At 40.9% G+C, this 26,089-nt stretch overlaps 1 protein-coding gene across 2 annotated transcripts in view; it reads left to right on the top strand.

Moving 5' to 3' along the window:
• The first annotated feature begins 3,514 nt into the window (after nt 1-3,514).
• Nucleotides 3,515-26,089, top strand: part of LOC103365300 (collagen alpha-1(XVIII) chain-like) — a 64,061-nt gene continuing 41,486 nt past the window's right edge. For both annotated transcript variants that reach the window (XM_008292708.1, XM_008292707.1), the window contains exons 1-2: nt 3,515-3,633; nt 3,732-3,814. In XM_008292708.1, coding sequence (XP_008290930.1) covers nt 3,623-3,633; nt 3,732-3,814 — 94 coding nt within the window. In that variant the 5' untranslated portion in view covers nt 3,515-3,622. The remainder of the gene's footprint in view (nt 3,634-3,731; nt 3,815-26,089) is intronic.

Here is a 26,089-nt window from a genome sequence, read left to right as displayed (position 1 = left end):
TGTTTGATATCTTAACCTTCAGCTCATTTTTTCTTGAGCGATGGTGTGAACTTTACACTTTGTCAGCTGTTACGATGCACATAAGCTCTATAAATAGATACATACAAATAGTGAGGTTTAAGCAGAGAAAATGAGGGGTTGTGGGATAAACATCTGACCTAGTACGACTTTAAAAATGAAGACAGCTCATTAGTTAACAGCAGCATTTGACATACTTGCAACAGAACAGTGCTGGGAAGAATGTCGCCCGACTGCAGCAGCACCGGTCGGCCTGCGTGAGGTCAGCGGAGTGAAGACAGCTCATCACTGCTGCCGCCTCTCTAACAGCATCACTCACAGGCCACGATGGCTGTTATCTGTCTGAGCCGTCAGAGACGAGGTCTGAACACATCCTTATCTGTCCTCCCCTCTGCCACACTGGCTCCTGCAGCTAGACTGCTGGCTGTTTGTTTTAGCCAGATTCCTCGCCGCAGAACGCTCTTGAGTCCAGACATTGTGGCAGATGAATCAGCAGAGGCGCTACCACCCGCAGAGATGAGTCACTTCGTCGTACCTTGTGAAGTTAAAATGCAAAGGATGGCAAATGAGAGTAGTGGGTTGTTTTTTGGTGTTGGAGGTGAGCTAGCGTGCTCATGCTGCAGTGATTGGGGAGGGGTGCACTGAGGGGAGGTTAATAGATCTGCACATTCTCAATGAAGCAACAGGCGATCCCCACAGTGTCTCGTATTAAATATTAAGACAAATTGTTCTGTTCAGTCACCACCACAGCCCATCAGTTTCTGCCATTTACGCAGGCCTGGCTACTTTCAAATATCCAGCCTATTCCAATGATGGAAGAGCTGGACAGCCAGGTCCACTGTGTGTCAGCCTACTTAGGCATTTTGGAAAGTTATCTGCATCCGTTCACCTCATCTGTCGACTGCCGGTGAGCTGTGGAGGATCTGACTACTTCCAAAAAAAACCTTATTTTCTGCATTAATCCCAAAGAGAACCTTGAGTTGGCAAAGTCCAGCCTGCACTTAGTTTGTTCTTGCGTCTTCTTTTTTCTGTCAACTTTTTAAAAAAAAACTTTTTAATTTGGGCTGAGTGAGCAGCACTTTATGAATCTTCCCTGTTTTGACCTTTGGTGTTGGATCAGGAAAACCCAACATTAAGCTTTGAGTTGTATTGAAGAAGACAGATTGTGAAAACCTGAAGTGGACTCGTTCGGTTATATTACCACCTTTGTTGACTCAAATGGACGTGACTGGCTTTAGAAACAGTTTTGTTTCTTTTCTTTATTTATTAGAGCAGCATCTTTTTTTTTTACGCCTGACGGTATTTGACAGCTATATGGAGCATAATAATATTATATGTTACCTACACGTAGAAACCAACTAAATGGACCGCTCTAAGTAATAAACCCAAAATCAATATTTTATCATGTGTTAACGTAATTCGAGCTCTATCTCGGATGTAGCCCAAGGCACGAGACTGATTTCGTGCAGATGGGTCACATGTATTCTATGTCCAGTAATTCATTTACTTGGTGGGACTTTGCACAGTTTAGTAAAAGCTAATCGCCTGTAAGGTTTGACTCTTCACTCAAAAGTCACCTGGTGACGTTGTCTCATCCATTATAAGGCATGAAGGAGTTATTTTTGTGGGAAACACTTCCAAATATATAACTCTGAAACACAGAGATGAGCTTTTAGGTTGTTGGCCTGTCTCCACCGGCTTCCTGTCTGTTTCAAGATTCACTGTAAGATATTATTGCAATAAGGGTTATGAGGGTTGGTGTCTCATAATTTAGCAGAGATTGTGCCATATTTGAGGTTCCCCAATCAGATGTTCTTAGATGTTAAAAGATGTGGACTTTGTGTCCTCTAGTTTTGTATTAGAGGCAATCAATCCTTTGCAGAAGCTGCTCCTAATCTTGGAAACACTTTGCTTTTTATATAAGAAATGATGAGACTTCAAAAACTTCTAAGTCACTACTTAAGATCAACCTCTTTGATGTTCCATCACAGTTGAGCTTGACATCCTGACTTCACCTTTATTGTGTTGTAAGTTTAATTTTTCTTTGTTTTATTGTGTTTTTGTTTTCTTTTTGTCCCTGTTTTTTTTTTTTTTTTTACATCATATCAGTTGCTATTTATAACCGTACAGCACATTTGTTCAACTCCTGTTTTAAATGTGCTTTATAAATGAATTCAACTGGACTTTTAGGGGTTTACACAATGACCGAAGTGGAAAATCTCAAGCAACAGACCAGCTTATTCCCTTTAAGTCTTCAAAAGTGACGTTTAAAATTTTTAGCAGAGCACGCGTCTTTGTGGTTTGTGCCGATGTTGACGGTTACCGCCGACTCTGGCTGCAATTTTCAGTCACCAAACGTCTAGAACCACTTTTTTAAAAAGTGCAGATTTTTGGTAATCTCAGGATCACATCTGCCTCACAATGAAGCTGTTCTGTTGGTTTGATCAGACTGTGACACACATCAGGGACAGTTTATAAGTGAATAAGTTTGTCTGAAAGCCAGCAGCTCCAAATTTGAGGTCTTTGTGGGCAGGAAGCGAAAGCACCACAAGATCTTGAAACTATGGGATGAGTTGCTGTGATGCTGAATTGAGCCTTAAGGCAGAGTTTTCTAAGTTCCAGCTGTCACGTATGCTGACATCTTCCACGTAGACTGTTGATGCAAATGGGGGAAGTTTTCTTTTCACAGGGGGTCTAGACGGGGAAATTTGGATTTTAGTCTGGGAGCATCTGATCAGATTTCCTCCTGGGTGCCTCCATGTAGAGTCCAAGAAGTAGAAACACCAGGAAGACCGACATCGAACTGGGGGATGAAACTTCAAATCAAGCCTGGAAAAACTTGCACAAGGAAGATCTGAATGGTGTGAATGGACAAAGCTGTCCTGCTATAATTATGGGAGGAAAATTGGACAACAAGAATTTTATCTAGAAATTGAATATATCTTTTTGGAATATAAAAGACTATTGGCCTATACCAGTCCTTTGTGTGGGCGGAACTTATCCAACTACAAAACACCTTCATGTGATGCCAGAGGATAATGCAAAGCTTCAGAAGTCTGAATATTTCCTACGACCAAATGATAACCTCTTTCAAGCTGTGGATGCTGCTGAGGTGTCTCTCCCCCCCCCTGCCTCCACTACTAGACAAGTCAAGGCCACACAAGAAAATGTCTTTAGCGCACCAGGGAAGTGAGAGAAACCACACCGCTGAGGAGGAGCAGGAGGGGGAGGAAGGACTTAACCGGAGTGTGTTAATTTGTATCTGGAGTTGTGATGTCTGAGGGGAGGGCCGGATTAGAAAAGCGGTGGTCCGTAGAGAGACGCTGGGAGTCGGATTTCAGCTTCGCGAGGGCCCCTTGAGTCCCGACGCACTGAAGCTGCCTTTGTTTGACTGAGAACCAGAGAGAGAGTGAGTGAGCGAGCGAGCTAGAGAGAGAGAAAGGGAGAGCTAAAGGAGGAGGAGAGTTAGAGGTTTTTATTTTGGACTGAGTGAGAGAGAGAGGCAGAGTGGGCTCCATCTCTCTCTCTCTCTCTCTCTCTCTCTGTGCTATCACCGCCACATATGAACAGGGCAACTTTAGTGTAAAGCTCCTCATCACCCAAGATGACTTCACGGTAAATGAAACACACGTTGTTTTCCATAAACAAGTTGTTCTAAGTGAACTTCTGGCTGCTTTTCTTACTTATTTTTCCTGTTTTTTTTTTTTGTGCAGCATTCCTCCCTGGTCCTTTGGATTATTTCTACTTGCCCTCTGGTTGCGCTGCCAATGCTCCTCTGCCTATCAGCTGCTGGACGGTATGTGCATTCTGTTGTTTTTTTTTGTTTTTTTTGTTTCCCCTGCTGTTGGTTAACTTTCTGCTGGCTCAGGAAGTTTTCATCCGCTGAATATGAATGATGAAACTGTTGCACTGCAGCCCTGGAATAAGTGCTACATTGAGGCACAGCGTGGTACTAGAAGAGTAAATATTACTGTTATGAATATTGTAGGGATTATTTAAAGTCTGTGTGGCTGTTATCCTGCCAGTTGTGTCCCTTTTATTGAACTGCAAATCATCTCTTTGCTCTTTACTCACGTGTAGGTGTTAATTAGAAGTGTCTATATAGCAAATACCTTGCTTGAGGGGATTTGAGCCTGTGTTTTGAACCTAAAAATATGCCTCTATTTGACAAGACCAGTGCATTCCAGGGGATATTGGGTTGGACCGGGTCCAGTGTGACTGTACATAACATTGTTTATAATGGCAATGGGGAGGTATCAGTGTGGACAGTGAAACATGGCGCTTCCCAGACTCTTTGGAAAGTTCACAAACCACTGCTTTTAAATTAATGTCATGACATCAGAGTGCATGAGGGAGAAGACTGCAGGCTTCTGTGCTGTATGATGGTTTCAATTATTTCTATCTGATTCCTATGCTGTCGCCCAGTAGTGCTTTGCTGTTTCTGCAGACTGTTTTCACAGCTTAACTCCTGTTTTTTTTTCTTCTTTTCCGTCTGGTGATTAATAGATCAATCAGGACACTTCAACGTGTTCCCAATTAGTGCTGAAAGAGCTGCAGATTTTCTTTTCCGTTGGAAGCAGGCGAAACCTCACATTGACAGACCGTCTTAGCAATCAGTAGCACTGCATAATTAAAGGTACAGAAGATGATGTAATGCCGAGCATTGGAGGGTGCTTGTCAGAGATGAAGGTCAATTACGTCTGAGAGCTTCATTTTATTAGTTTTCATGCCGGTCCTTGAGACAGACGGGCCAATATGCCATCGCTGCATTCGTCAGTGTGCTGGAATCCAGATTGGCATTTGAAGTTATGTGTGCGGATATCTTGACCTATGATCACCACAGAGACCTCCGTGTCACAAAAGCAGCATTGTCCAGGCCCGGCCAAATGATTACAGGGTCTCTTTGGCTAATGTGGCCCCACGGAGCTTAATTGTCCATCTGATATTTCAAATTAAGCACCAATTTGGCTGCTCTGAAAAGTGTATCCACTTTCAGTGAAACCCAAATGATGAGATAAGTGGAATATGATCTTGGGGGAGTTATTGAGACAAGTTTGAAATGTGGGGAAAAGAAAATGTGCATCCTTGTAGAAGTTGACAGTGGATGTTTGTGAGGAGGTGGGTGGAACCGCATTGATGTCTAAAGTTTTTCAAAGTGTGATTTCATGGTCTAGTTTCCTCTACTGTAGATCCTGCAGATGTTGGCTCAGCCAGAGGCTCCATTCTCAGGCTGTTTGTCCGTTTGCCATATTTATAATCCTCTGCCATGATTCACTTTTTCAAGAGGAGGGGGGGAAAAATAAAAGAAGTGTGTGTGTGTGTGTGCACGCTCATGCTGGCTCACTTACAGCAGAGAGCACCAGGGACAAATATTTCCAAGCTGCACGCTGTAAATATTCTTAAAAACAGAGCTGTCGCCGTGGCAACATTCGCGTTTCTGTGCACGATTTGTAGAAATAAAGCTGATATAATCCTTTTTCTTAATGTGAAGTAGTGCACACTGCTGCTTCTTCTTCTTCTCCTCCCAGCTGAGTCTGTTCGCAGTGTGCCCTCATGTTTTTAGGTGGATGCAGAGAGCTGGCAGGACAAATGAAATTCTAGGACACAGAACTTTATCACTTTTAAGTTGAACACAAAAATGAAACTCTGTGCAGCAACCTTTTTTTAATTAGCTACTAAACAGGCACATTGGTCTCTTTATGTAACTGGAAATTAATGTATAAATGAACAAATTAATGAGACAAATGATTAATTGTGTGAATTCAGATACATACAGACGGAAATATAAGAATGAACAATTTAATGAATGTGTATGGAAATGAATGGATGGATGGATGAATTATGGCGAAAGATCCAAAGCTCCATAAACAAGTAAATAAACCCACAAACAACAATAAAATGACTTTGGCCCGAGTTCAGAAAGATCCAGACATGGGTTGATCTTTAGTCTTGGTTTCCATATAGAATCATAAAAGTATGTCCTCGGGGAGTTTGCTGCTTTGAATCTTCACTAATGAGTCGCATGTTAACAAATGCAGCACATAGCAGCATCACACATGTGCACTTGCACATGCTTGGCTACACACCACCAACAGAACACACACATGCAAAACCTGAGTCTCATTCCTGATGTTCTCCATCTGCTGGCAATTATTTGCAAATGATAATGTTTTTAATCATCTACCAAAACAGTCAGGACACAGTGGGGCTATTAGGGGGTAATGAATACGGTGACGTGGCTGATGATGTGAGTTTTGGAGAATTCTGCTACGTTGATGATGACATTGTGCAGGACGCTGAGGATGATGATGGTGGTGGTGGTGATGAATATGAAAATTATGATGATGGTAATTACAAGATCATTAGACAGGATCACTGAAGGGTGATGTTATTCCAACACAGGTGGTCACAGTTACTAGATGTTGCATGTTAGAACTCATTATGCTTGATATGACTTAAAATGAACAAAGTGTTAATTAAATTTCAACTTTTTTTTTGCTATGTTTACCTAAAATTATATAAAACCCAATTAATAACAGCAGTTTTTTTGTTATTTTAAGCCTGATTATTTGTATTATAGCAACGTTTAGTCGTATTTATTGATAGTTTAATTGTTTTTACACATGTAAATATCCTTCATTTGCATCAAAAAGACAAAAAAATACACATAATCCCATTCAAAAATTAAAATTAGAAACTTTTAATGATGGAAAATCCCTGCACTTTTATTGGATGGTTGGTTTCCTTTTTTCTTTGGTGGCCCAGCTGCCAGATTATTACTTTCTTTGTTGTTACTTCTTTTTAATGAAGTGTATATTACCAACAGAAAACCATAAACGGGGTGGGATGTGACTCTAACTGATGTCTACATGACCCACATTCGACTTACAGATGAATCTGTTTTAAATCAGAACATTTTGAGTCATAGATGGCTCGTTCATCCCCAAACAAAACAGATAGGATTTGAAAGAATCTAATCCCCACTCCAGTTTTGTTTGACTGTAAAGTTAAACAGGTCTTTTGTAAAAGACGCAACCTGTTCTTATATCTGATTTTGTGAAGGTCAAAAGAGTATGTCTGCTCTTTGTTTCCCTTTACTTTCCCCCCCACTGTTATGGTGAACTTGCATACAGTCATTCTGGAATGAAACCAATAAAGGGGAGCCCCATCTATTCTACACTTCAATCTTTTTACCAGTTTTGCACTTAAGCACATGTGAAAAGTTTTATAAAACCTTGTGAAGCTGAAAGCCAGCTGCACAATGTCCGATAAATCACCTGCAGCCATGTCACGCAACTCAGCTTCAGGTGAAGGCTTCAAGTATGATGGAAACAATAGAAATGGAAACAAATCTGGGGTTGTGAAGTTTGACAGAAATGAGATTCCTCTTTAACTCCTTATTTCTGCTTGTGTTAGTGACTTGAGGTCATATATTGGTAAATGCTAAGTTTTCAAACAGTTTATTGGTCTTTTTCTAACTTTTTTGAAGCTCTTTGATTGAAATTCAAAGGGACTGGCTTGGCTACTGCCGTGACCACACTTTATCTGAAAGTTTAAAAACACTTCTGGTTCCAAATTCTGGGAACTATTAAGCAGAGAGTGTTGGGTTTTTTTTTTTGCAGGACAAAGACGGTCTATATCTTGTGCCAAAACAAAAGCTGTAATGTACATTCTAGTGTAACTGAAAGAGACAACAGAAGCAAACACTGCTAGCTGGCTTTCCAACCTTTTCCTCAGACTTTAAAGTATAAATTCACCATAAAATCAGCTTTATATGAGTTGCTGATGAACATTATTGCAAGAAACACCTGCAGATTAGCTTCTCACGTAACAGGTTTGTCAACAGATGTGAGTTTAATGAAGCGCTGCGTGAATTCTTACACATCCATTTGGTCCTAACGAGACTCTGGATGTGCGTCAGCTTGATGTAGGTCATCTGGACCGGGTAACATATCAGCTTTTGATTAAAATTGTAATTTCAACTGTAGCGCAGTACGATCCCCAGCTCTGTCCAACAATGATTTCATGATTGTGCAAGAAAAAAGTAAAAAACAACACTGCAGACTTTTAAAGGCTGTGACATTTTCCTATAAATGAATGACCACGCACAAGATGATGTAATACACAAGTGGGTCAACTTACATCCAGTTTATGTACTTTTTCTACTCAAGCACATGATCCTGAGCAGGTATTTTGTGGTAAAACATCACCAAAGCTGCAACCAGATTAAAAAAACAACCCGGCGAGTTCATCTTGACTACCAGCAAATGTTACACAAGTGACCAGATGTTACGTTGACCACATCGATGTGTGTTTATACTCTCCATGTCAAATGTACAAGTGGTCTGTATGAAAATTACTGTCTCTGCCACATTATGAGGTAATGATATGATCGATGTTTACATCTGAGACACTCAACAGATCCTCACGTTAAAACTAATTAAGTGTTGGACACAAAACCATAACAAAAAAATGAATTGACGCAGTTATCTTGTGAAGTTTTTTGGCTTGAGAGCAATTTTCGCAATGCACTTTAGGGGTTTTTAGTTGATTTGGGGTCATACGTGCAGAATAAAGAATGATCTTTCTAATATAATCATCCCATTTTATGCATCAGAATTAAAGACAAATATTCAATTATCTGTACTGATTTGAAACAAAAACAGAAGTTCCATGCCCCCAGAGTGTACAGCTGGTCCCTAAAGGAATACTTCCAGATTTAGGAAATATGCTTATTAACTTTTGACAAGAGTCAGATGAGAAGACGGATGCCTTGTGTTGAGTGCATATGGAAACTTTTGTGACAGGCTAGCTGTTTGTTTGTGTTTCCATACACAAGATAAGCTAATCAGATGCAGGCTGTAGCTGTATTTCCCAAATGTTCTATTCAAAACCACGTCCGTCTGCCTTTTCTCCATGAAGCTTCTACATTTTATTTTAATCATCTCGCAGATTTCATGTCTTTGTTCGTGTGGTACACTTTCATGTGTCAGCTCGCTCAAAGTGATTCAAGATGTACTGCGGGTTGTTTGTTCTGCATCTCAGGTTATTCCGGTTTATTTCCACCAATCGCCACATTTTGGTCCACTGTGACAGCTTTTTATCTTCATCTGAATCATAAACAAGTTCTCACTTCTAATTGATGTTTTTGATAAACTCGACCACGTAAGAGCAGCTAAAGGGTCACTGATTATGTATTCTGCTGACACAGCTCTGCTCATTGTGTCTGCAAATAATCTAAAACAAACCCTAAACTCAAACCATGTGCATTATCCTGGAGGGTAAACAGGAATGGCTAAATTTATCCTGGACAAAACAGGCCACGATTTGGAGTCTGACTGACAGTGTAGGATGAGATATATTACTCCCTGCAAAGCATGAAAGCGGAGCACAAACGCAGGATGTGTTAAGTATAGGAAGGTTTCTGTGTGGGAGGTTAAAGGTGTGGCGCCAAAATGTCACTTTGACCTCCTCGCTGTGCCGTTGTAGTTTATTGTTGTTTGTCCTCTGTAGTAAAAGCGCTTGTGCTTGTAACCAGATCAACAAAAGAATCTACATAAATAGCCTAAATTATAATGGCTTTACGGGAAAACGGCTCCAATGGGGATTAACATGTTAACCTCATTAATTCTTCCTTATCCATCATCACGGCCTCAAATCAAAGCTGCAGCCATCAAAGGGTTTTCGTACTAAATGCTTTGGGCCTGAGCACTTTGCTGGATGTCGTCGACTGTTTTCCTTCCTTGGTCTTTATTTTAATATCTGACGATGCAGATCAAACAGAACAGCAGTTTGACTCCCATATTAGATGCTGTTCTTCTTTGTCGTCTTGTCATGTAGATAGTTTGTCTTCCGAAATCTTACATCTATACTATATTGATATCCATGTGTGTTTATGTGCATACTGCATATTTATATGCATATTTTGGCTATTCAGGGTCCCCAGATGATGAACCTTGACCAGTTTTGAGATCCCCTTTTTCTCTCTAGTGCCACCAACAGGTGAAAGTTTTCATTCTTCCCTGTGAGAGCTCTAAACATCCACATAAAAATTTGCCCCAGAAACTCTTTGTTCCCAGAGGATTAACCCAAACAACTACTGTCCTCAGCTGATTATAAGATTGGTGTATAGTTTAGAGTGAAATGTCTCAACTATTGGATAATTGGCCTGAATTTAGTTCACATATTTCTGCCCTACTTAGGTTTGATTGTTGTAATTTTGATATCCCAGCGTTTTGTCTGCTGCCACCACCAGCTCAGTCTTTGAATCTCTCCAGTGTGGTGGGTCATGACCAAATGCATGAATAGTAATAACATACCAAAGGAGGATCTGATCACGGCTTCAAAAGTTTTAGTCATTGAGCTACAGCTAAACTTCATTAACCTGCTGAACCCCAAAACCAGTCGACAGGCTGTGTTGGCAATGAGCAGAAAGGAGACAAGAAAAAGACATTGAGAGTAAAACAGAACACATTCAACCAATAAAATAAATGTAGCATGAATCAAAGTTACACCGTGGAGCAAGTTGTCAGCAATTGTTGTAGGATACATTCAGCATGGTGACTCGATCTGCTGAGTAGAATAGAAAACAGCTACTATATAGAGGTGGTAGTAATCTAAACGCAGGGCTCCAGACTGCGACTATAATGGCCACATAATTATGCCACTAGATTTTAAATGTGCAAGTTAAAAGTTGACACGGTTGCATTTGTGTGAGTGCATGATGATCATGAGGCTGACTTGGTTTCCCGCCAGTCAACATGGGTAACTAGTTCGCTAGCAACTGTGGTTGAAAAACAGTAATATTTGTTCCTTAGTAGCTCAGTCAGTCTCTCCCTGCCTGAAGCCAAATCATGTGCTGGTGTGACCAAATAAGAAAGTTGGTAGCAACAGTGTTCAGAGTGGAAAAGTCACTCAGAAGCCTTGAAGTAGGCCTGGTCGAATCGCCTATTTATAGCCTGCGGAGACTCTGTGTTTTATCTACAGGAGTATAAAAACAGCCAGCAACTGCTTGGGGTTGAGAGGGTTAAATGATAATCGTGTTGACCCGATCCAGACGTTTGGTGAAGCCCCCTTGTTGCTCAACACTGCAGTGGAGCAAGCAAGGATATTAAGATAGTGAGTCAGACCAGCTGGAACAACGTATCTGGGAAAAATGTTTGGGGAACGCCTTCCATCCCCTCAACAGCCACGGCTGAAATGCCCTTGAGCAAGGCTCTTACCTCCCTGCTCCTGTAGAGCTGCTCGGATGTAAACAGCACAAGGCTTTTGCTGTTGAAGATTTGAGTATGCAGAGCTATAAACATAATTAAAAGAAAATTTGTGTCTCTGGCTGAGTGTTGGAGCATTACAGCATGTAAACATGGTTACAGCTGTAAAGGGAATGGTTGTTACTGAACCACAGTCCGTCCTGTGTGCTATGAGTAAATTATGCTGAATAAAATATGCCATGTGATATGAGTCTTCCTGTATTCCAGTAGGAAACAGCTTGCTCATAGGTTGTCGTCAGAAGGGCTTAGAGGTGCATCAGAACTCCAATTTAGGATAATATAAAGTGGTCAGAATTAGCGTGTTTGTTTTTCTGGGAGCGGCCGGCTTCCTGGCTTTTGCACCACAGAAGGCCGACGGGTGAAAACATGGAATTTCTAACAGTCTGGAAATTGTCTGTCAGGGCGGAAAGATAGAGCTGAAACAAGCAGGTGTCTGTTCAGCTGTGTGGAGACCACAGAGCGAGAGGACATGTCCTGTCACACAGCAAAGGAGCATCTGAGTCTGCAGTGAGGTCACGGAGTGTAGAGCAGCAGTGTGTGGCTCAAAAACATGCACGAGTGTAGGAAACGAGGATTTCAGTGAGTCTGATTCACAACAATCCTTGATAAATTAAATGTCTGCATGGATGATAATGGAAAAAGTAGTGTTTGATTAGAAAGTGTAGCTGTTTGTGTTGAGTTTGTGTGTTTGTGCTGCAGAAGGAGGGTTCTTCTAATGACAGAGCAGTCGTCAGTGAGGACAGATTTATGAAGAGTTCCTTTTTTTTTTTTTTTTTGCGCTGAAGTATCACCTTTACTCTCCTTTGCACTCTGATCTCTCCTTGTTTGATCAGTCTGCTGCCTCCAAATCAGGATGTTGGTGTTGAAGATAAGAATGTTTTTTTTTTTTTCCCTCACAGTCAGCCTAATTACTACTCCCCTGAAGATAGCACTGCATTTCAACTCTGAAGTCTTAAGGAGGTTGGGCTGTTGATGTCGGGTGATAAGGCCCGATGTTGCTGCAATTTATCCCAAAGGTGTTGATTGGATGTGGTCAGTGTTCTATGCAGGCCAGGTCTGTGTGCTGTAGCATCAGTAAGGCGAAAGACTTAAATTGTCTAGTGCCCTGAAAGCAGTCCAAAATCACTCAAAACTTGTCCTAAACTGCTCAAAATTAGCTCAAAATGGCACAAAACTTAAAAAAACATGGATCAGAAATTGTCAAGCAACTTAAAACTTGTCCAAAATTACTCAACAATTGTCCAGGCTAGCCTAAAAATGTGTTTAAAATAGTTTTAAACTTGTCCAGAGTGACTTGAAATTTGTACAAAACCACTCAAAACTTATACAAAATTATTCTACACTTTGGTCCAAAATGTAAACTCTTTAATAAAACACATTTAAACTAACTTGTCCCACTTATCTGTGTTCGGACAAGGCAATCTTTAACATCACAGTTCTCTGTGGTACTGGTATATTATCCCATCCTTGAACCCTCTGGTTTTATCTCCTGTCAAGCTGATGGATGACTTGTGGTCATCAGCACAACAAAACTTCAAAGAAACTTTCAAGTTGAAACTTTTCACCACAGAAACTTGAACTTTGCTTCTTTTGCTAACTTTTTGCCTTGTTGACATAGTTGGAACTTGTTGCCCAGGCTTGAATTGATGTAGAAAAGGGGAACACTCGGTTCTGATGTTATCAGCCCTTTAAATGGCCGCCATCATTGCACATTATTCCCATACAAATGCACCAGTAGGCCCTCATCCACTATCTAGGAAGCTCAGGAGGTGCTTTATTGCTCAGAAACTTAAGTACATTCAGGTATTGTGATGATGAATAAATAGAAAGTAACCCAGATAATGGAAGTGACTTATAACTTGTGGCTAATGTAGCATAAGGATGTGTTTTAAACCAAACAGTGATACTTTTCTAAACCTAACCAAGTCTGTTTGGTGCCTCAAATGAACCAATCACCAACTGAAAAGGCAAGTAAACAGCAGCTTGAAGTCTCATGGCCAAAAATCTGCTGATTACTGCCTCCACAACCCATCAAAAATTGAAATGTTTGCTTCAGATGTACATATTCTGATCAAAAACATGATTCCCTTCCAACCCTAGCAAAGTAGTTTTTGTCTCAAATGAACCAACCACCGCCTAAAAACGCAGATAATGTCATAAACAGCAACTTGAAATTAAGTCTCCTGTGCAAAAATACGCTGTGGTAGGTCTTGACAACCATTCAGATATCCAAATGTGGACTTTTTTTCCCCTCTTTGTAAGTCCAATATTACAGCTCCACCACCATTAAATGGGGTGATAATGTCTTTGTGAGCCGACTAGAAGGTGGAGGAGGTCCCTACTGGCAAATACATACAGTAGTAACCTGCTGATAACATCCGATAAGAGGTGCTTGTATGATAAAACTCTCCATGAGTGCTCTTCATGAATGTCATTGTATTCGCAGACAGATTTTTCTTTTGGCAGTCTGAAGCATGACATGGCTGAGAGATTATTATGAAGATAGCACGGTGGTGAGAGGAAAATTGAAAGGCGTATTCCTTGAAGAGCATCTGTTGTGATTGTTTCCCACTGGGAGGTGGGATTAGCGGCGGTGCATGTGTGCGCGCACTCAGCTGGTCCGCAGCTGGGCTGTTTGCGAGCACGCCGTCGACTCACTTCCTGAAAATCCCAACGCAAATTTAATTAATGGTTCGGTCTCAATTTACCTTTATGTTTTCTACCACCGCCGGCGAGTAAACATCAACAAACATCTGTCTCTTTCCCCACCTCCCCCTCCGTTTTTGTCTTTCAGCTGCCTTCTTCCATTCGCTCCTCTTTCCCGTCCACTTTCTTTGCTTTCACACGCAGTTCTAAAAGAGCCCGATGCCGTTTATAGCGTTGCGGTTAATCCTGGAAATGCACGAGGGAAATAATAACTGAAAATCAAAGTCAGTTTCTCACCTCGGTTTGCGGTTTTGCTGCTGTTTTTTTTGCCGTCGGCCTCTCATTAGCACCACCGATGCTTATGTTTGTGCATGTTCTACGCTCTCCCTCTTTCTCTTACGTCCCTCTTAAACCATAAGTATGTGGCAACTTTCCATCAAATCAAACAAACAAAAAAAAAAGCAGCAGTGGTGTTAAATCTGCTTTCCCTTTCATTAGATCACACTGTATTGCAGCTCTAAGAGCAGAGATGACTAAATATAGAGATTCAACTTTCATCGTGACCATTGTACACATTTTGACACTATTGTTTACGCCGACAGCTTTTTATTGACTCGAGCATAATTGTGGCTTCTAATTAGGATTCAATGGTGTGGTCTGGTGACTGATTCCCTCCATTTGAAGCAGCGGGCTTGTAATGGATTAGATTCGTGCTGGTGGACATATATTGAAATGCGGAATGTGTTTTTCCAGCATCATAAGCGCATGACGTGACCAGAGTTATTGAGTTCTCTGTAGTTTTTTTTTCTTTTCTCACTGGTTTGCAATAAAAATGATACTGAAACGGTCAAAACAGCTCGCGGATTTCCCGAGGGCCTTCTAAATATCCGTCCAAATTGCTTCAATGTTGATGAGGGTAAGTGTTTTGGGTGTTCTGCATTTCTGTGTGCTCTGTCATCCCTGCCAAAGCTTTCACTTCAAGCCTTGACCCAATGTTAAAGAGGATAGAGATGTGGTTTTGATTATCTCTCCATGTGGTCTCACAGGAAGTAGAATGGATTTTAAAATGATAGTGAAGAGAGGTAACCAAAAAGACAACAGAGTGACCAACTTCTTATTGAAAACAATATTACTACATGTATATTAGAGGGATTTGTTGCCCCATTCCTTCTGAGCCTTTGCAAAGATGTACATATTCACACTTAGCTCGCTGCCCAGTTTCAAATGAGAAGCAGATTTGTGTACCAAAGTTGTCAAGCAAAACAATTCAGCAGGAGTCGGCCGCATTGATTACATCAAAATGGGTTTATTTAACCTCAGAGCTTTGTGGATTATTTTCACATAGTCTTTGTTCTTCTGTTAAGTCTGGTAATAAAATCGGAGACAAATCATTATCCTGGCATTGTTCTCTGGAAGACTTGATCAGACGGGTGGAGAAAGTGCAACTCTTGGCGCCCAAAGCAACTCTTTTCCATATGTGAATATCTTAAAGTTAAAAATGTTTTTAAAAAGTCAGAAACACTTTGAAAACATTGTTCATGTCCTTTATGAATCCATCCATCCATCCATCCATTATCTATACGCCGCTTAATCCTCACTAGGGTCATGGGGGGCCGTCCCACCTTGCAGCCCCCTTTATGTTTCCAGTAAATGTGAAAAAACCTCTTTGTAATTGTAGTCGTATTCAGAATTGTTTAGTAATAGTGGTCTGCAAACTTTTCACTTCATTGTTATTAAGGGTAGACGAGCTTTTCCAACTTTACAGACCTGTGAAATCCACATTTTTTTTTATGTAAAGTTGCATGTAAAAATGTATTTTTTACACTTGATCTCACCTAAAATGAAGATTGTTGCAAAAAATACCAAAAAATCCCTTATTTTATGCTGTATTTTTACATTTTCCTAAAGATTTTATTTATGTCTTTTGTTTTTACATAAAATTGTGTAATAAACCCAATTAATAGCAGGACTTTTTTGTAGTTAATGGGTAATGATATTGTTTTTACACATGTAAATATCCTTTATTAAACATAAAGACAAAAAAATACACACAGTGTCATTAAAATGAAGGCTAGAATTTCTCTTTTATTGATGGAAAATTACTGTATTTTTATGAAATGGTTATTTTATAGTACTATTTTATTTCACGGTGTATTTAAATATTTAATAAGTCTTAGGTAAAACAAGCTGTGGAAAGCTGTAGCTGAAAAATTTGTCTTTAAATGCTACTATGGCTTTAATAAAGTTCAAGGATCTGTGGCTTTGTAGTGGTTTAAAAAGAAACCTTCAAATATTTTTCTAGCTGAGTGCAAAGAGTTTTGCTTTTCTTCTGCTCCAGTCTTTGGTTGGACAATACTGTCATCAGTCAATGCCTCAGGCAACACCAGACGTCCCAGCCCGGTGCTCAAACCCCCTAAAGCTTTCAGCAGCTTCTTTTGACCAGAGAAGAAAGAAAAACAGATCAATTTTCCAAAAAAAGCTTTCAAACTCGAGAGCAAGTTCAACACCTATTCAGCCCCAGAAAACAGCCTCAATGTTTTCATTACACTTAATTCGGAAATCTCCGCTCATTATGTGTAATTAGTCGGGTTTTTGGATCAACAAGAAACTAAAGTAAGACGACCACTTAATTGGGATCAACAGAGGAGTTGTCAAATTTTGGGTCAGACAGGCAAGTTGTGTAACTGTTATAAGACCACCATTGTGCAGCACTCAAGCTTGCAAACATTTCAACAGCCTCTTCTACCAAAGTGCAGAGAAAAGCAGATGCAGTCTCCCACAGACGCCGAAGCAAAGGTCAGTCCTTATTTAGCTCTTGTTCTCCAAAAAATGCCATTTTTTTTAATGTTTCACCAGTTCCTTTGCTGCTTGTCTCAGTCAATGAGCTTTAAGCCGTTGAACCATGGGATGTAGGCCCAAAAACATTTCACAGTCCAATTTTAGTAATATTCAAATAAAAGGCAGCTATCTGTCAATAGTTGAGCAACAGAATAATCAACAGATTATTTTCTGTTTGCTTAGCATACGTAGTCATAGTATGAAACAATTTGCCTTCCCATAAGCAGTTACTTCCCATGTGGCGTTGTCAGCCATAAAAACTGAATGAAACTTGGCGACGAGGGGAAGTTGAAGGCAACAGTTTTAATGGAAAATCATGGTGGTTTCGCAGGATGCATCTGGCAAGCAGGGCCTCGAATTAACTGCAACACTGAAACGATGCTAAATTTCTCCTGTGGTTTGTCTGGCAAACCAAGTCGTCTCTCTGGTAGGGAGCGACACAGTTTATAACTAGCAGTAGTTATGTTGTAGTTTTCAATCCATCTAATTTGCTTTTTGGCTTCCTGGGTTTTTATAATCAGCCACGCAGCCGTGCCAAAGCGTTGTACTTCGGGACGTGAGTTTCTCTGTATTTTATGGATAAAACTGTTTTTTGCATGGGTTAGCTTTGACGAGATCGAGAGCGAAAACACAATTTTCCAAAGCCTCCGCTCGCAAATCAGCTCCTAAATCAGCTCCATGCTCCAAATAAAAAAAAAAAAAAAAAGCCTCGCCTCCTTCCAGCTGAACAATGCCCTGTATCAGCACTCTAACAGCTGAGTCAAACCTGGCAACGTGGCCGAGGGGGAGAGAACCAATTTATTGTGATGCTGTGGTTGCCTGGAGAGACTTCTACCCATTTAGCAGGCAACCCCTGGATTTGATAACTCTCCTACTGGCAGCAGATATGAATTGTGAACTCTTCTCCAATTTGCTCTCGGCAAATAACACCAACTGGGAAATCGCCTTGCTTTTGATGCATTGTTGAGCGCAGCCCGACTGCGAACACTCGCCGTAAAAGCTTCGGTTTTATCTTTTTTTTTTTTAGTTTTTATATTTTTTCATTTCATTCTTGCTGCTCCACTGAACACAACAGAATAAGCTTGTAAGCTGATATTTTTCAGATGAACTCAATACCTGTGTAGTGGGGAAGAGACTTCGCCAGAGATTAACAGTCACCTTTTTGTCTGTCGGAGCTAAAGTGAGGAAGTACTTTATTCTTGCCGGTTGTGGGCAACAAGAAAGAAACCTCAGACGCTTAAGTTTTCCTCCAAGACTTTCTACTTTAAAATGAGAAACACATTAAGTAAACAAATGACTTGTGGCTTAAAAAGACAGAATATTTGAAGAGCAAAGAGTGAGTTAGAGAGGGAAAAACTTAATGATTTATTGCACTGGATGCAGGCAAAATATCTTCATGTGCTGCATCATTAATTCTGCAAGACTTTGTTGCTGTTACTTGGCCTATTGTTTTATTGGCCAGCTGGAAATATCGAGGCATACTGTATATTTTGACGACGTAACAGTTTCCTTTCATTTCCCTGATCTCACTCCTGAAGATATGTTTTTAATGGAAGGATTTTTAACCTGACAACTCGGGCCTACTCCATCTTCTTTGATGCCTGCTTTGCTATACTTGAGGCTCACTTTAAAGGCCTCCTTTGATGAAAATCAAGTCCAGTTGGTGTTTTTATTAACAAGTTAGAAGATGTATCGTGAGTAAAACAAGCAGTAAACACCTTTGAAACACTCTCAAGAACATGGATTTCATATGCAACACCTAAGGAACCAACCCTGTCTACTTGCAGACTCTGTTTTGAACATTTTAACAGGCGATATAGACAAATCCAACAAATCCCTTTGAGCAAGCTGTTTGGGAAGAGCAACAGTGGGAAGTAAAAACTCGAAGAAGAAACCTCCATCAGAACCAGGCTCAAGAAGAGTTGCCATCTGCCTCAACTGGCTCGGGTGAGGGTGAAGGCGATAGACAATAGAATAGCGTTTTAGAGAAAGCAATGGAGTGGCAACGGCTTGTAAATTTTGTACAAGAGGAAAATCAATGATCCGAGATGGCCTTGAAGTGTGATAACACTTTCTCAATGGGCAGTTTCATACTCCATTTGCAGGGAAAGCAAAAGACATCAGGAATGTCAACAATAATGGCCTCTGAAGCGTGACAGAGCGTGTTCTTGGCGTGATAGTGTTTCAGTTGGATCGGCACCAAAGACACACAATAAATAATCTTTTACCGTGGACACAATGAGTGGCCATCCTTGCTCTGGTTGAATGATAAAATTTAGGATTGACAGTAGACTTGTAGTGACAGATTATGTAAAAAAAACAAGCCCTGCATGCACTTAAACGGTCACTAAACTGACGTAAAGCCTTTCAGAGCCACATCAGTTTTGTCATCAGGTCAGATCAAACTTCAGAGACGAGCATGACACTGGTCGAGGCACAGATGGAAAAACTCTAAACATGTTTACATTAAACCGTCTCAGAATTAGGAATGTGTAATCAGATACAAGATTTAGCTCACCGCAGACCACATTGGCTGCTCATCCCAAACTATCCCAGCAGGTGTTTTGGGTTTCCAGCATTTGTTACCAATTTGTACGCTTTGTCAGTACACGGCGGAGGAGCTGAAATCAATTTGCTCGGAAGACGTATATTTATGTACAGTGCATGACGGAAACCGCTTTAGGAAGAGATGTTCGAATTAGAGCGATAATGCACCCGCGGATTATTTAGAGCGACGGCTAATCATAAGACCAACAAAACAAAGTTGGCAACTTAATCCTCCAATATCTCAAAAGCTAAAGCATTAGCAGGTTCACTTTTCAATTCGGGGTGAGTTACATCACAAGGATTGAACATACATAAATCCTAATTATCCTTTTTTTTGAGGATACTTTGTGCGTGCAGCGATTGTCACGCTCGTCAGTTCGTCTCCTCCGTGAGGAAATCAACTTGAGTTCACATGTTGAGGATCAAAGAGCCTGTCAGAGTGCCAGCAGGTACTTGAGGATTTTTATGGAGGCTAACACTTAAGTGCGATCTTCTCCGGCATAGAGCGAAGAAGTAAGGCCAGCTTCTAAGTCTGGAAGGCTTTACATCCCTGCAAACACTCACACAGAGAACGCACACACAGCTTTAGGCCGGCTGAACCAAGGTTGAGTCGTAACATTTGCTTCTGGATTAAGTTACCTCAGCAATGGCTCTGTAAATCAGACCCCTCATTCTGGAAAGCATGGTCATTATTGGAGAGGTGAAAGATATTGCCGGGGTAATTCATGTTGTGGGGACCCAAAAGTCACACTGTACGTGGTAAATCATTAAATGTTGAGGTGCGGACTTTGTTAAAGCCTTTATTTAGGGTTAGTGTTTAAGAAATTAGGATTTGGCAAGTTGTGGTTATGGTTAGTCTGAGTGTCCACGAAAGGAATGTAACGTTTGAATTATTGGAAGCACGTGTGTTTAGCCGCTAGAAGAGAATAACTGCCTCATTTCCAGCTTCATGACTGATTGTTTTTTTGCACATGCAGAAGAGTTATGAAACCCTCATGACAGAGTTTCCATTCAGGAGCAGTGTCAAGTCTGGTTCAGCCAGTAGGGTCTGCTTATTTAATAAAAGCTGGATGATACTGCTCAGTTGCTATCATGCTATCTTTGCTATTGACTTATTAATCAATAAAATCCTCTATCACCACAAGAAATTGCCAACAACTTCTCGGCTTCCATCTGTTAAAACTTGAGGATATTGTTTATCCTTTGTTCTCCCCTTTTGTTTCATTTCTGCTCTAAAAGTGTCAAAAGGGTTGAAGTAAAGACCTCACAGCGCTCTATTTTTTCCAGCTGTTGGGCCAACACGCATGTCATTACCTCAAAGTCTGTCCGTTTTTCATCGACAAGTCGATATTATGGAAAAGGACGCAGATAGTCTCCGTGGAGTGATACGGACACACTGCGAATTGGCAAATAAAAACACGCTGGAAGCTAATAACCGAGACTGTGAAAACAGAGCTGATGTTTCCGTCATGCAGAGCAGCAGCTGGAGCAGAGACATCTCTGGCTTTGAGGCACTCGGGGAGCGAGACTGTTACTGTACACGTTGTTAGTAACTGCACTGCTGGGATAGTGGTTGCTGGGACACTAACACATGGCTGTTTGTGTTGTTTTTATCGGTTGTTTTACACGAAACACCCCAAAATTTGTAGATCCTTCTCGCTAATCCTAGACCTGAGGAAAAGAACATGTTGTCTAATAAACAACACAACTGTTAGTCATTCCTTCAACACCTGATTAAAACTTTTACAAGGTCTTCGTGTGTTCCAAGTGTTTGTTATTTGTGATTCTTTCCCCACACCCACTTCATATCTGTTCCTCTTTATTTTTGTCAATCTGCCTTTCGCCTAATTTCCTTTCTCCACATTGTCCTTTCTCCTCTTCCCTCTGTCTGTCTCTGCTTGCATAGCAGGTGTAGGCCAAGTTCAACACTCCACTGACTAAACCCTGCAGAGTTAGTTGCCCAGACATTAGAATTGAGTATTACAACTCATCCAGCTCTTTGTAAAATGTCTATTGACCTTCAAATAAGTACTCCCGAGAAGGTTCAACGCTGCTTTAGCCACAACACCTCAGACAATCTGTAGACAAGAGGAATTTGAAGTTAAAATAACAAGCCAATGAGCTTGACCTGGTTTTGACCTGACAAATGATGCTAACAGCTGCTGAGTGTTCCTGGTTGTTGTAGGACACTGGGGTCAAGGATTGGGGTCATTTCCTCTCAGGATGAACCTGGACCACATTTTGACCCAATTTAGCAACCAATGCATTTTGGACTCAGTTGGGATGCAATAAGTCTCAGTTCTGTTATTTGCTCAGAGGTCTGTTTTGTGCCCGTGGTGGTAAGCTGCACCATTTTTGGTGATGAGTAATTTCTGTGGTGTTTTTCACTGTACTTTTCAGGACATTAGATGACATTTAAACCGAATAATCCATAAAACAGTTCACTAGAAGAAAGAAGATCCGCCTGGGTGGCGGTAGCTAAGAGTTCTTTTTGTCTTTACCAAGAAATCAAATGCAATATGACTTTTCTTTTCGATGTAACTGTGTTTAATACAGACATTAAAACGTTTGCCATGACGTAGCTAAATGCAAATGTTATGAAGTTTTACCGTCTGAACCTCAAACAATGTCTATCTTGCTCCTGTTGGCTCATTTTTAACTGCAACATGAAGTCCTGCACCTCTATGGAAACGGCACAATCATGGCTAAAGGTAGAAATAACCCACAATAGATCTTTAAAGTAGTACAACAAATTCATAAGGCCATCGCCCCCACAACATTACAATTCTTAAATTATTTTAGAAAAATGGGAAAAACCTGGAATTCAAATGGGCAACACTTGTGCCCCCTGGTGTTACCAATACTGGGGGGAAAAGATGGTGGCATTACATACTATAGATATTTTACTATGTTTACAAAAACAAGCCATTTTTTCATGCTGTTAATGCACATTAATTCTGTTATGAACATAGACATTCCTCGGCTGTATGCAACTTCCAACAACTTCCTGACAACTTGTTCCTCTTGATATTGTTTTTGAGCAATGCTGCACTTATTTTGTCGCTTAAATATGTCTTATTTTTGTAGATATCGGTATGTGTATGTGTTTATATATGTAGATTATGCTCCTAATCTCTAATTTGTTTCCATACTTGTCTCCTATTGGATTTGTAAAAACACAGCCTGCAGTTCAGCCGAAAAGTGAAGTTTCGTCACGTGACTATTTGTCGCTGAGTCACTAATGGCTTCTAGTTTTGACAGAATCTGCCTGCAAATGGTTTATTTTTGTTAGCTAGTTTGCATGAGACACATATAATGAAGGGATTTTGACGAAACAGTACATTTTTAAATGTAATTTAGACACATTTTCCTGGCGTAACATGGGCAGTTCAAGCACATAAGGTTGAAAATCTTCTTTCTGTTTTTACAGCGTCTGCGTATAATAAATGGTGTAAGTTTGGTGTGTTTTTTGAAAAGATAACATGCCAATTAAAGCTGTCTGTGAGCTTTGGGGTTCAAAGTGCTAACAGCATCGCCTGATATCACACAAAAACCCAGTAAGCTTCACAGGCCCAAAACATCAACAGTTTCTCACTCGGCCTCAGAGAAGACAAAGTAAAAACCTTTGCACCAGAGCCGTGGGTGGGAGGATTACCAAAACTGAACAGAAAGCAGTAAGAGTAAGTAAAGGTTGAAATCACGGGGGCTTTATAACTCAACACTGGGTTTATAGTAAGCCACGGGAGCATTAGTGAGGCGGAGCGCTGAGCGATAAGGCCTGGCTCACAGTGGGTGCTCCAGTTCATCCTCAAGGTGTCGGATGATGCCGGAGCTCTCGGCAAACCAGCCTTTTACGGCAGACTTCGAATGTCATGTTAAATCGTTAAAAAAAAAAAAACCCCTTTTCAACTGGAGACACTAATAATAAAACAATGAATAACTTTGTAGACTGCAGCCTTAAGATGTCCTTAACTGGATCTAAGGGGCCTCAAATACCCCATATATTATTTTATTTGAACCATTATTCATCCTCTACAGCTGCTCATTTATTCTGACAAGCTGCATTCTCCTAACATGCCCCAAAACCCAGAAACAACCAGAAACTCTAAGTATTGTCTTAAATATGCTGCAGCAGCGTCTTTGCTACTTTTAAAATGTTCCTAACAAACACAATATCTTATTTTGGTCCCGTTGGTATGACTCACAGGAAGATTTTATGGACACTACTTAGTAAAAGTGTCTGTTTTATGATCTATGAATGGAGTGAATATATCTAGCGTAATTTCATACTTGAAATGAGCACTTTGCTCTCGGGTCATTCCGGTCGTTCTCGTCTGGCTCTGCCAGGCCGGTCAAGACTCTTAAAACAGTGACAGTCAGCCGACGCTGTTGGATGCACCCCCCTTTTAACTCGATGAATGGACGGGACTGCGAGCGGATTGGCCCGAGGCCCGTTTCTTCAAACTGTAGCGAACAACTCGCGCTGCAGAGCCAAAGCAGATGGTATCACTCAGACCTCCCCCTCTTCCACCCGTCCTCCGCAGGAACAGTTTGGATAAGCTACACGAGTATCTCCTATGTGATGAATACAAACATGCCAAACCTTTGCCTGACTGCAGAAGGCCTTGGCGCTCACCACTGGAAAAGTAAGGAAAAGGGATCTAAAGGGATTTCTTTATGGCTCGAGGAGCTGATATGGATGAAGATGAAAAGGTCACAGGGCCGCTGCAGATGTCGATCCTTCAGCTGCACCTCAGCACATTTGCTGAGCTTATAGTTTGTCCATCTCAGTCACTTTCTTGCTTACCTCAACAGTGAGCATTTTTCCATTCATTGTCTCCACTTTTTTTCTTTCCTGACAGGAGCCATGACCAACCATGTCAGAAGGTCCCCCTCTTTACCTGATTAAGTTGGAAAGAACCTTAATACTTCTTCTTTTTAGCTTCCCTAAACTCATGATTGATTGTCTCCATCCTGTTCATTCACATTCTTGCCTTCCCTCATTCTTATTCTCTCCTCGCTCGTCCACCCAGTTGCTCATTCATCATCCATTTCAATTGAACAATCATCAATTCATCATCCTTCCTACCTTTTTCATAATGAAGTTAGACGGAGACTTTACAGCATCTCTCCACAGGTCCTGCATTGAGGACTGGACATTGTGGCGGCAAGCTGCCAAAAATGGGCCGTGTTTTTTTAGCTAGCCCATCATTCTTCTGACACTTTGGTCAGAGTGCAGTTTCTACAGCTGGTTAAACACAGCTTGGGGTAAGCCGACACAACGTGCCGTTTACACGGAGCCCCCGTGACATCTGAACCCTGTAGACATCCGCTTTTAACATCACACTGTAGCTGCTTTAATTAACTCAAAGGCAGGGTCAGAGAATGAACACTCGCAAAAACTTCACCTAATCAGATGATACTGAATGATGAAGCAAAGTCTTCAATCGACAGGACGTAGAAGACAAAAGTTTAATTTTGTGGAGTCAAACCTTCTTCAAATGCTCTGATTTTTCAATTTATGAGTGTAAAAAATTCAGTTATTCAAGTAGAAGTGTGCCTGTTCCTCCGTCCCTTCTTCTTCTTTTTTTTTTTCCAAATATTGTCATCGTTTTTTTGTCTTTTAGAGGATTTCTGTGCTGGTATTCCTGTGCGAACATTGTAAAATATCACTCCATCTATTGAGGATTTTTCATTTTCTTGAGGTTTTCTTGAATAAGCAAACTCGAAATTTGGCACGGCGACTTTTCAGGGAACAAGACACCTCCCATAGCTGTTTTTGGCATGTTTAATCAGACAAATATGTAGTGAATGTAACTCTAGTGAATGGTTCTGAAAATGTTACTTGCCTGGTCTGTATTCTGAAAGCTGAGTCAGCACATTAGGCGGCTTGACCTGTGCACAGGTTTAACTGCAGCGATGCAGACTTGTATTTACCTGCGTGCTTAAACAGTAAGGAATGCATTTTTCCACAGAATTCAACTCTTGTTCTTGTAAATAACAAAAACATGCTCCTCAAAGCTGCATGCAACTCTGATGTTGTACTGGAAAGTGATCTCAGGGGGTTTTAAGCTAGAAATTAGGAAAAACTACATCAAATATTTCACTTTACAAAGGTGATACTGTTCTTTGGCTGACGCTGCCAAGTTGGTACCCCATATCGAGATGGAAGATAAGAGTTGTGAAGGAGCTGGCGGCAGTGGACGCAAGTTTGTTTGGGGTGAGACAGACAGGAGGAGTACTTGGCACCGCTAACCTAACCGACTAAACTATTTGGCCTCTGGCTCTCCTCAGCTTCGGACCTGCCAGCTTGTACGGTCATGGAGCAAAAAGACCCTTATCAGTGACCCAGCTCTGTCCAGTCTCTTGGCTTATATGGGCACACTCCAGAGCTTTGAATCACTGGCCCAGACTCTGACTAAGACATCTTTAAATATGAAAGGAGAGTCTGAGTTCCTATATTACGGAGCCAAAAAGATACCTCCGTTTTCACACTAACATGTTGCCCAATTTAACTTCTAAGTAGAAAGAAGTAGTTCTTTGAGTGGCATGAAAGGACCATAAAAGTAATGGCAGGTAGGATACTGCCCATCTGCGCCAAAGAAATTCAAAAACAACAATTAAAATGATGTAAAACACGGTATAAATCATCCAAAGCTCGTTCTGTCCCGACCTGCCGTGACGGCCTCTCCTCCTGGATGCTACAACTACAGCGTTTTCATTAGGAAGTCATTATATGCTCCTCTTCCACGGTCTGCTGGAGTCCCACT

This window comes from Stegastes partitus, unplaced genomic scaffold (genome assembly GCF_000690725.1).
Source record: "Stegastes partitus isolate 25-593 unplaced genomic scaffold, Stegastes_partitus-1.0.2 Scaffold825, whole genome shotgun sequence".
NCBI classification, from domain to species: Eukaryota; Metazoa; Chordata; class Actinopteri; family Pomacentridae; genus Stegastes; species Stegastes partitus.
This window is presented reverse-complemented; position numbering and strand designations above follow the sequence as displayed.